Raw genomic sequence first — 12409 nt, 5'->3', positions numbered from 1 at the left:
AATAAATATAGTAATATGTTATATTAGACACGCCAAAAGCACACTGTAATTGTCTGCAGCAGTGGAGAAAACAGTAAAACACTGTACACTGTAGTACTGCAGTACAGTCCTATATATCATATTATTATATATGAATACAACACATAGATTCAATTAAATTAATGCAACTATGCACAATTATACGGATGTATAGTATAATACATAGGATGATTCAAAAGTCTTCATCAGATTACTATATTGTTGTATGGTATATTACTAAACAACCGTAAATTGCAGGTAAAATGCTTACATAATTTCACTGTAAAGATGAGATAGAAAAGTTATCTTTTGTAAAGTTGTTTTTCTTTATTTTCGTTACCTTAAGAGCATTTGTAAAGATTAACGAAATTCCATCGGTTAATGTAGTGAAATGGACAAATAATAAAAAATAAAAATTCGTTTTTTAAATAGGTTTGAAAATGTGTCAGGTCTGTCATGTCATAATAATATTTTGTAAAACTCTATATTAAAATCTGATCACACTATCCTATATAATATTATATCTTATTTTTTAAAGATTAATATGAATTTTTGAAATCGGACAAATATTTTTGAATTACCCTATACATATACTGGCGTTGTTAATTATATCGTGTTCTATAATTTAGTAATGATATTATTTTATATCCCACCTCATCTCGGGAAACGCGAGCACGGCACTGCACGGTCAACGGCGTTTGTGGGCAAAGATCACTGCCCGGAACGCGCATAAAAGTACCTAGCTCGCGGTCCTTAGACATCATTGCAAACAAGTGTGTGCTCCGGCTCGAATTCGTCCGTTCGTGATTTATACGATCGCCACCGCGAATTCGTCAGAGCTGTCAATCTTCCGCAGTTGTGTTCGCAGTTCTCAGTGTGCCTGCTTAAGTCAATATAATTTAAAAACTCATCAGTCACGATGACATCAAACCTGCTCGTCGTCTGCACTACCGCAGCCGTGTTGTGGTTGTCCTGTGCCACCGCCGACGTCTTTCCAGCGGTCGGCCAAGACGTCTCCGCCAATACCGCTGAAGAACTCAGCTTAGCCGACATATCTCGGGTAATCGAAGCCCAAGGATTGCTGATGTCGTCTGGCACACCGTTCGACTTGTTGGACGCTTTGATTAACGGAAACGAAGGTGGCGATCCGATCGAAGGTAAGGTATAACTCGCAGACACGCCTGTGTTCGACCCATGTAATCAAACTGAACCGAAAAAACATTACACTTATTAAACATCAGCTGATGAAGTATCGCAACTTCATTGCACGAATGTCATGCGATATCAATCGACTTTACTGTTCGATGGGAAACGTTTTAGCGCTTAAGTATATGTCACAAATTTAGACAGTTACACCGCTAGAATCCATATAATATGAATATAGTTTTAATATTTTCGTTATTCATGTGTTCAAACCATCTACATTTTATTTTTATACATACTTAGCAAAATAATTTCAAGATAAAATGTATTTCCAGAAAATATATTTACGTACAATCACTGTAAAGAAGAAACACTGTTGAACTTACTGCATGACAGTTCACAGTCTTGTGAATATAGGATATGTTGTTTGTTTAATTTTTTTTATGCAAATTATTAATATTATACTTTGTCTTAATCATACCATATAAAAATTGTAAGAATAAATAAAATCAAAATTTTCATAATACAATGCGTATAATGTGGTAGCAATAATTAGATCACGATGTAATATTATATGATAATAATATGATAAATATAATAATCTTTATTTTTTATAATATAATACGTACATTATCATTATTACTTATTTAATATTTTATTTTAAATGCGACATTAACAACTATAAGTTTAAAAAAATTTCTAATAACATAAGATATTTATATGTTATAATATTTATTATTTTTCCCACAATAATGATATTATGATTTTGTTTTATTGTTTTTGATAAAATGTAATAATATACATATTATAATAATATTATATCGATATACTTTGAGAATATCAAAAATTAATGACGAAATACAAACTTATGAAAACTAAACATTTAACAATAAATATACAGTATACTTCGTATATATTTATTATACATTAAATGTGATCGGTAAAAATTAAAAACTTTGACGTTACTCAAATTTAAAGTTATTATATTAATCTACCATATGAAAAAAAAATTATATTCTTAGGTTAGAAGTTTAGTTTATTTCCTTTAAAGTTTTAAACAATAATGAAATTGTCTTATTAGTGAGATATTTATTTGTTTTGCTTCGACAAAATATATACATAACATGTATACCTACTTTAATATGTACCTGCATGTATTAGTCTAAATAAGTGCCATATTATTTTCTATTATATGGACATATTGTACTCATTTTAAGTACAATAAAGTCTTGAGATCTATAATGGACGCAGTAAATAGTGTTCCAAATTAAAGAAAAAAAATTAAATTATCAAAAACTATGGCATTTTGGTTATAAATATTTAGATTATTAAATTTCGACTTACACAAAAATAATTAGATTCCTGGAAATTATACCTTTTTTAGATAAATTTTTCAAAGACTTGAAAACTTAATAACTTAATAACTTTTTAACTGCAATTATTTGTAATAATTTTGTGTTGTCGTGTTTAGATTCTGATAATAAGTAATAATATATTACTGTAAATAAGATAATTATATTTGTATTCTAATGTATTATAATTTAAGATGAATAAAAAAACTGAATATCTGCATAAAATAATGAGGGTAATAAAACAACAAATAACTCAAATTTTCAAATTTCTAAGTCAATAATGATTAAAAAGTGTATCTGTGTAATTCATATACTTCTCCTACCTAGAAATGTTATCATAATAGTATATAACTACGACGAGTTTAAAGTATAGAGTTAATGTGTTACTGCAATGACAAGTATGTATATCCAAGTAGATTCTGATCAAGGAATAGTACAGTTGGCAATTTTATTTGTAATATTATGTTATTGTTTCAAAAAAACGTACTTTAAGGTAATAAAAATGCTTTTTAAGTATCTCGTGAATATATTGGAAAGCGAACGAGTCACGAATACATACTTAACGAAAGAGGTCATTGTTTTGAAAATTTCCAACAATCGCTGAGAAAGTGGAAAAAAACAGAAAATGACTGATATAATATTATTTACTTACTTAATTCAGTATTAACCTCATATATTTTTATGCATGGTAAATACAAGGTTTGGTTTGATTATAATATTTTTTTTTTTTGATTAAATTCATAAAACTAATTAAATGTTTAGACGTCGTAACTTAGAATATCTATTTGGATTGATCGTATTCGTAAAATAACTATTTACATTTTAATATTCATATAATTTTTTTGTATACTGATGAGCACACAGAAAAGTAAAATTGATTGATTCACTGCATAATAATATATGATTTGATTGAACTTTAATAAAACTAATTTTTAAATATAAAATAATGACTAATTTTTTCATTGTAAAAAATATAACAACGCCGCAACGGGTTGGTGCTTACTGATGTGAGCAAAGCGTGATGAATTAATTGTATTTTATTCGAATTTTTAATTATATATATGCATATCATTACACGTGTAATTTCCTTTATAATTATATTTATATTATTTATGAGTATAATATGATAATTTTGTAATTAACATTATAAGTGAAACGAAAACGTTTCTATAAATACAAATCGAAAGTAGATTGATAAAAACAGCGCTACAAATAGAATTTATTTTTAATTGTATTTGATTCCTACAATTATTTTTAAAAAAAAATTAATTAAATAACAAAAAAAAAAAAAAGTTAATTTAGGCCATATATCAATCAACTCACTCTTATAAACATAAAATATATTTTTATTTTATTTCAACTTTTTGTTAATGTTAACGTTAATGTTTGTTGCCATCAACGAACATCTTTGTATTTTTATTATATTATTATATTTATTTCATCCTAGATCTTTTTAAACTCATTAATTAGTTCAATTATAGACCACAATTTTTATTAAGAATAAAAAGTATGCTCATTCCGACGCCTAAATTGTATTAATTTCTTATAGGTTTCAAGTAGTAACTTAAATATCATATTTTCAAGTACCTACCTATTTATATTTATTATTATTTTATATCTAAGGATTTTCCTGTAGCCGTACAAATTGACATTTCAGGTTAAAAACCTGAATAATATACACTACACTTTAAATCGATCATAAAATAATTAAATAAGGATACAAATATATTATAATCAAGTATAAATATCAGTGATTATTGCTTATGGTCGAGGTGTTCCACTAAAAATGTTCGTACCGTGTGCATCAAATATAACACTCTATTTGTATTTGTTTCATGCGCAGGTCGGGGGAAAAAGCCCAAACCGGCGAAGATGGCCATGATGATGGCCGGAACGGCGGCCGCCAGCATGCTGATGATGAAAGCCATGGCGGCGATCAAGCTGTTCATCATACACTCGTTTTTCGCCACCAAGCTCGGGCTGGTGATCGGCGCTTACCTGTTGGTGTGCAAACTGATGGAAATGAAACAGGCGCCGGCCAAGAAGTCAGTGCAGGTGAAATGGGTGCCGCCGCCTCCGCACTTCGACGAGCACGCCCCGCAGATGCCGCCCATGATGTCCCACTACCCGGACGCCGGTCAGTCGTCTTACGAACCGCACCAGGAGCCGCAGCAACAGCAACAGCAACATCAATCCACGTCCGACCAGTACGGTCCGCCGCCGCAACAGCAACAGTACATGTCATCGTTCGGTGACTTCGGAGGTGGCAGCGGCGGCGGCGGCGGCCACGGCGGAGATATGCAGGCGCACTATTCGCACGTGAGTCCGGTCACGTACAGGCCGACGCTCAACCGCAATCAATCGGACAACTTGGCCAAGTCAGTGGGCAGATTGAGGAAATAGGACGAAACCGATGATGACGTGGCCGGCGCGACCATCACTGCGCAGGCCTATGACGGGGAACGGCTTTTATTTGTTTTTTGGAAAAAATAATATACCCCATGTATATACCTCGGGTTTGTGTCCCACTGTGCACTCGAACCGTCTCAACCTCAATTTTCGATTAATTAATAACTGAAATCTACGACCCTCGGAAAATGCAATCCCAACGCCCTTGACACACTATGCACACACTATAAAGTCTTCGTTTACCCGCGACCCAACTCTGTATAAAACCGTAGAACCGAGTTCGCCACAATAACGATGTTTGGAAGATTCGTCCACGGCGGTGATCTATACGAAGAGCAAGTTGTACATATACGTGTTACATGTTTTTTCACCGCATGCGTCATGACTAATTTTTAATTTATTATTCATACTCAAATATTGCTTAGTTGATTTAATTATTATTTATTTATTTATTTATTTATTTATTTATTTATTTATTTATTTGTTTGTTTGTTTATGAACACTTTAATATGCGGACATTCCGACGTGTTGATAACTTAAAAAACGTCGACTCCGTTTTGCTCAAAAAAATAAAAACACATAATAAATATTGTCGTTTTTGTCGAACTGTCTTTCTTTTATTACAATTTTAAAATATTAATACATGTTTTTTATATTCCATTCTTATATTATACGCTAGACGTACATCGGTAGGACAGGTAACGATTTATGATATAATTCAGTACATTCAAAAACTGTTTGTAAATATTGTACTTACGAGTTTTACGTGTTCCACTGTATTTATAAAAAGCTATACATAACTTACACTGCAGATTACGATAAATTATTGAATTCAAATAATATTGTCTTCAAATGAAATAATATTAATTATTATAGGTAGTTAAAAATAGTATTAAAAATACATATTAATATATTGTGAAGTTCACGAGCCATTGACTTTGTAAAAGACCAAGAGTAGACTTTAACAAAAATAAAATGTTATTAACTAAAATAACAAAATAATGAAATATCTAATAAAATTCTCTATCTAAAATATTAAATACCCAACTTAAATCGTTTACATTGTTTGCACACGACTAACGTTGGATATTTTACATTAGATGAATTGTATTGACTCGTATATAGTCTGTTAGATAAAATGTATAAACGATGGTCACAGATGATATGTAATAAATAGGTGGGTACTATAAACATATAAAAAATATTCAATAGATAATATTAGGTATAAAACAAACTTAAATTTAACGCAATAAATAAAATATAAATAATAAATAACGTGATTTTCTTGTTTTTGTTCAAATAAATTAATAGACGTTCAGAGAATACACTGGACGACGAGTGTGCGAACGACCAGGTGCTGGCTAAACGCTTAAATAGGCACTTTACAATAAAGTACAGGACTTGTGCTCGTCATGTGATGTCTTATGCAGTTACCTATATCTGTAGAAAACAAAAACATAAAAAACGAATTATTATGTATTTAGTTTAGGCTCTATTAAACACGTGTCCGAGTCTATACACCGGAACGCTTTTGTACTCTGTTATCATAATTTTTATCTGAAGTAGACGAGTTTAAAAATAGTTCAGAAGATATCTCCTATATGTTATTCTTGTTTTACTTTTTTATACATTTGACTAATTATACCATAAAATTATGACATTAAAAATGATTTAATATACATTTTACACATACATAATATAAAAAACAACCAATACGCTGTTTTTCGTTATTTTTATAATATTGGTAAGGTAATGTTTTTATAAATATTAACACAACAATTTAAAATTTAATTGATATATGTAAAAAACTTAATGTTTAAAAAATAATTATTAACAATACTTCTTATAGAAAATACTTTTTTTAGAGTGAATGTTGGTATAATTTTAATCTCACATTAACTCAATTTTAATTGTAATAAGTGTTTTAGTTGAACACAAAAACGATTATCTACACTAAAGAAGACAGACACAATACGTAAATAAACTTGGGTTCATTAGGTGAAAATACAAGCATATTATGTTATTTAATTATAAGTCGATAGTTATTATAAAAAATAAATTTAACTTTAGTGTCAATATTAGTTGAAAAAAATCTGATCATTATTTACTTTAACTAAATAAAAATATTTGGATGTAACATATTCCTAGTAGTACTTCTTTATTTATTTTATCTTAATAGTTATCACTATTATTTCATTATTGCATTTATTAATTTTTTTTTTTAATATTTTGTGAATTATTTCTATAAAGCTTTTCTCAATATCGTCTTACTGCCTATGGTCGATGTGTTTAGTTATTGTTAATAATGTAATATTGAAATGTAAAATAAATAGATATAAAAATATAATTTGATATAGTATCAAATCAATTTTTCATTTTTTATCTTAAAAATAGTTGTTTGAATCAGTCGGAAATGTTAATTTATAATAATGATCACGCAAACTATTATAATATTAACTTTTTAGTAAAAAAAAAAAAACATAAAAAAAATGTACTTATCTATTATTTAGTCAATTACTTACCTAATAACGACGAAATTGTGTCTATTGGCCTTGTCCGGAGTAAGCCATGTTATGCGCTGCCTCCGAAGACGAACGACCCCATCCGGCTGAGCTGTAAGAGTCACTGCCATGGGACTCGTGGTGTGGGTGGGCTACTACTTCGTACGTGACGTGTTTCTGTTGGCTGAACAATTTTTTCAGCCCGATGACAGTAGCCAACAGGAAGGCGAGCTTGCTGACGAACAAAGCTTTGCCCACAAGCAAGGCAAGTACCTTAAATGCCATGACCTTAAGCATGCCCATTTTCATCATCATAGCTGCCATCATGGGTCCCATGTTCTTGTTCTTACCCCGTCCTGTAAGAATAGCCCAAAATCAATATGGTCATGACAACTATCAAAATAAAATCATTTACAGTTTTATTACTTATAAATATTTTACTAAAGGTGGTACCTATTATTTAACAAAACTCATTGAAAACGATTTAATTGTATCCATATGTATGGAAACTTCAGACATCTATAATTATAATATACTATGTCTACAATCTACATTTATGAATATTGAATATTGTATTATATTATTTTATTTTATTTTAACACTTATATTTAAACTTGATGGTCGAAGCTCACTGTGTACACGTTCGAATACGATCTGAGTAAAAAATGTGTTTCTGAACTTTGGTAGTGTGTTTTATAGAAATTTAATTAGCTTGTTATCTATTGACTAGATCAAAATTTGATCATTTGATGAACGAATAATAATCTGTGGACCATACTAAATCTGCCAAGATAAAATACTTATGGCGATTGTGGCGATACAGTCTTGTTATATGCGTATAGTCAACCCGTGGTGCGGTACGACTATACAATATTATATATATATTATACTTCAGTTAATTGTATACGCGTTAAAACTCGTCTGTAGCTGTGATGTGCTGAATTACAAAAAAATAATGTAATATTTTCACGCTGGTCGCCTAACCTAACCCATGTTTCACGCTGATCGCCGACCGAATTTTTCTCGTCTACGAGGATTCTGGAAACATTCCCAGAGTGGTTCGGACCTACCTTTATAATATTATATATATCTATCCAGGTATATTAATAGTTATATATATCTTTATATAAAACTAAGTATATACTATTCCCAATGGCAGTCGCCACTACCGCGGCGGCGGTAGTCGTTCGCATCGTCCTCCCGCCCACCCGCGGGTAATCGTTCGTTTCCATTGTTGTCAACTCTCGGACGAAAATTAAACGTTAATAATTCGAAAAGAAAAGTGCATTGTGTCTAACCTAGTTGTATTGTTGCGCGTCTGTGAGTATATATATGAGTGTGAGTGCCCGTGTGCATGTGGGGTAGTGCGTGAGTGTGTGTGAGATGATAATTGACGATAGAGAATCGATGCGAAAACGATGTGTCAAATCGTTAGTTCCCGTCACGTAGGTACAGTGCTGCAGACCAGCAAGAGAATTTCAAATGATATATAATAATAATGCTATTATTATTATGTGGTTGACGACGACATGTGTATACGATGATGGTGTGGGAACGTATATATTTAATCAACTCGCACATACAACTGTAGATGGAAGAATATCGAACGGACCTATGTCGAATTTGATCACCATACGGTGTTTAACAGGAAAATGACTTTCTGAACGGCCGCAAAATCAGTTTCGAAGAATATATACGTATTGACGTTTTTCTTAGGTGCCATAATGCATCGGTACTGGACGAAAGTAAAAACATTTCAATTGAAATATTTCAGAAATGATTTTACACGCTCCGGTAAGTCAAAAAATTGTATCAAATGGCGAAAGTGCTTAAACGCTCGTTATAATAATCATATGTATTACGATTGATTGTGACGGCACGAGGCATCCGCGTAAGACATTTCAGAATTAAAACAACGATTAGACTTCACGCGCAAATGTCACGCAACCGTCGTTAAATATGATAGAAAGATAATTTACAAATATTACCTGTATAAAAAAAAAATATAGTTATTTGATGTTAAATCTTTTTTTTAATTATCATAATACAAGCTTAATATCTAATCAAGTGTTTCCAATATCGAAAATTGAGAAAGTGAAATTAAATATCAGTTAATAATTTATGGCTTTCAAATAATCCGTTCGACTGATATCAGAAATTGTTATGGAAAAACATTATAAGTACCTACTATGTCAATTAATACAAAATCAACATAAACGTAAATACTATGATTATGATTGAGGCCAGTGCATACAAACGACATGTCTTAAAATTATTCGCGCGTAACAACACTTCAATGTACCTATTTTACTAATCGAAAACAAATTGTCGAACACGCATTAACCATATAGTCAACGATGTGTGTATGTTAAATGTACATTATAGTTCAAATCAGATGTGTATCATAGGAAATGAAAGTTAAATTTTCGTATAATTTCAAATGAGTCAATTATTGATAATGGATACATTAAAATTACGAGTCGGTTAAACTCGTACGAATTGTGCTCCTGATAGGTATCGCTGTTTTAAGAGTTGCTTTTCTGAGTAAACAACAAGCCATATTTTTGAATAAGCAATCCTATAAAAAATTAACACATTATATAGTCCAAATAAAGACCTGAGAAAAAAATAAGAAAATTTTAAACACATAATTTCAAAATCTTCCTTCCCAATCAAAAAAGTATTATTATTATTTTATAATTTCTGAAATTGTTGGTTTCTTTTAGCTTTTTTTATTATATTTGTATTATAAATATAAAGTATAACTACGAGGTAAATTATATATAGTATACACAACCAAATAGTATGATACAATAATTAATAACATTATTCATTGGTTTAAAATGTTTTTAATGCAGTTGTTTAAATATTGTATTAAACATTGCTTCAAATGTGAAATACCTACGTCACACCTAGTGTAGAAAAAGATTATAAAACATCCCGAAATTATATTGTTTTCATTCTCCTTGAATTTAAAGTCACCGATAGGTGTCTACATTTATTATTAAATTAACTGTTTAACTGTTTGTATAGGTTGTACAGTTTGCATATAAAACATGTATATAATATTAAGATTTTGACTATGAATAGGCATGAAATAATACATGGAACTAATGATATTTATATAATATTTTTAAATGTTATTATTTATATAATTAATTAATAAAAAAAAAATGTATGATTGTTGAACCATCTTAAAGCTATCAGAATCGCAATTTCAAAAATATATTTACCAATATTGCTATCAACTATTTAGTCAAATAAAATTAATGTATTAAGATTAAAAATCACAACTGCAGATTTTTATGAAACCCAAAGTCAGGCGCTGACGACAGATAATCATGAAGACAGTGAAAATATGAAACTATAATTAATTATAGATTGTGTAATATTATACAATTAATATCCAATAATTTGTAAACAATTGTAAGACTTATTATTTTAGTTAATATAAAATTCTAATGACTTAGTTATTTTAATATATTTTTCAATTATTAAAGATTTTTATAAAATGTATAATCTCAATCGTATTTTTGTGTAAATAAAAAAAAATTAATAGCACTAAATACTGAGTTAATTTATAATTTTTTTTCTCGAATCATTGCATTAAATCGACCTACACCCCCTTTTTAATCACATCTTTAAAATAACTAAATAATAATAAAAAAAAATCTACCATAGTTTATCGTTACATGGCAATATAGGCTGAACATTATAGTTAATTAAAAAACCAACAACGAAAATAATAAAATAAATATTATGCTTACCGGACTCGTTCAAGTCTTTGCCAGACCTGAATGACATTCCAAAGTTGAGGGAACCGTCTTGTTCCGGGGACGCGGACACAACGAAGTCAGCCTCGGGCAGAACCTTGATCTTGAGCGCTCGGGACTGAACGTACCTCCACATCTTGTCGGCCATCACCTGTCCGAACGCCGACTCATCGGTGTACGACCTAGCCGAGCCGTCTACGCGGACCGATGACTCTTCGGTTGAGGCCATATCTTCAGCTTGTCCGTCTTTCTTTGCGATCTCCATCATGTCTCCGATTTCCAAGTTGTTTTTCTTCATCAGCTTGTTCATATAGGTAACCAGCTTCAGCATGACGCAGCTGGACACGTCGCGGGCGCCGCACTTGGCATTCAATTTTCGCACCAGTTCGTCCTCGCGTATCATGTACGACGGCTTGGCGTGTTGCTGCTGCACATGGAGATCGTGGTGTTGTGGCTGCAGATTCACGTCGTTATTTCCGTCCTGCTGATCACGGGACGGTGGAGGCGGCTGCTGAGGCACGGACGGTGACATTGGCGAACCGGCCGCCAACGCGACAGCTACAAGTGCGAACACCACTACGAACTTTCCGGCAGACATTGTAAGTTTAAAATATTAAAATAAAAATAAAATTTTTGTCGATTTATCGATATCGGCACCACTCGTACGGTCCACTGATATAACGGTTTTAATATTATACTGCTGCTATCGTTGTATGAGTTCCCGGTGGGTGTCAGCGAACGGACGACGAAGACTACCGGAAAACTGGACGCGAATCGAGTAAATAATGAACCTTCAGCCGGTGTGGACCCCCTTATATGCCATTTCTCGAGCGGCATCGCAACCGGTCTTTCACTCGCCGCCGTGGCTCCGCGATTCCCTTTCTTCCGGCCCATCTTTGTTCTCATCAAAAGTAAAACGAGCTATATTATGTATCCGAGAGCGATGATTTTGTTATTAATATAATAATATATTTCATAGCTTAGAGTTTTCGAATCTATTTTGGGTCACGTACTAATGTTTGGAGATCAAAGTTTATGAAAAATTTCACGTAACAGCAATAATATGCCAATAGACATAAAAACAATTTTTTCTTGGACCAATGAAGAGCATTAATAAAATAATTTTTTTTTTCATATCAAGTTTGGTAACGTGTTTTCAGTTTTGTAAGTTTTAAAAGCAGCATTATTTTTAGCTTTATATCCATCAATGTAA

At 31.4% G+C, this 12409-nt stretch overlaps 2 protein-coding genes across 2 annotated transcripts; one reads left to right on the top strand and one right to left on the bottom strand.

The window, feature by feature from the left end:
- The first annotated feature begins 792 nt into the window (after positions 1 to 792).
- LOC114123552 (uncharacterized) lies at positions 793 to 5529 on the top strand. The gene is made up of 2 exons (XM_027986567.2): positions 793 to 1175; positions 4357 to 5529. The coding sequence occupies exons 1-2, from the start codon at positions 938 to 940 to the stop codon at positions 4914 to 4916; spliced, it is 798 nt and encodes a 265-aa protein (XP_027842368.2). The 5' UTR covers positions 793 to 937; the 3' UTR covers positions 4917 to 5529.
- Positions 5512 to 11994, bottom strand: LOC114123549 (uncharacterized). The gene is made up of 3 exons (XM_027986564.2): positions 11191 to 11994; positions 7445 to 7779; positions 5512 to 6362 (listed from the first exon to the last, which is right to left on the bottom strand). The coding sequence occupies exons 1-2, from the start codon at positions 11792 to 11794 to the stop codon at positions 7466 to 7468; spliced, it is 918 nt and encodes a 305-aa protein (XP_027842365.2). The 5' UTR covers positions 11795 to 11994; the 3' UTR covers positions 5512 to 6362; positions 7445 to 7465.
- Positions 11995 to 12409: the final 415 nt, after the last annotated feature.

The sequence above is a fragment of the Aphis gossypii genome, chromosome 1 (assembly GCF_020184175.1).
Source record: "Aphis gossypii isolate Hap1 chromosome 1, ASM2018417v2, whole genome shotgun sequence".
NCBI classification, from domain to species: Eukaryota; Metazoa; Arthropoda; class Insecta; order Hemiptera; family Aphididae; genus Aphis; species Aphis gossypii.
This window is presented reverse-complemented; position numbering and strand designations above follow the sequence as displayed.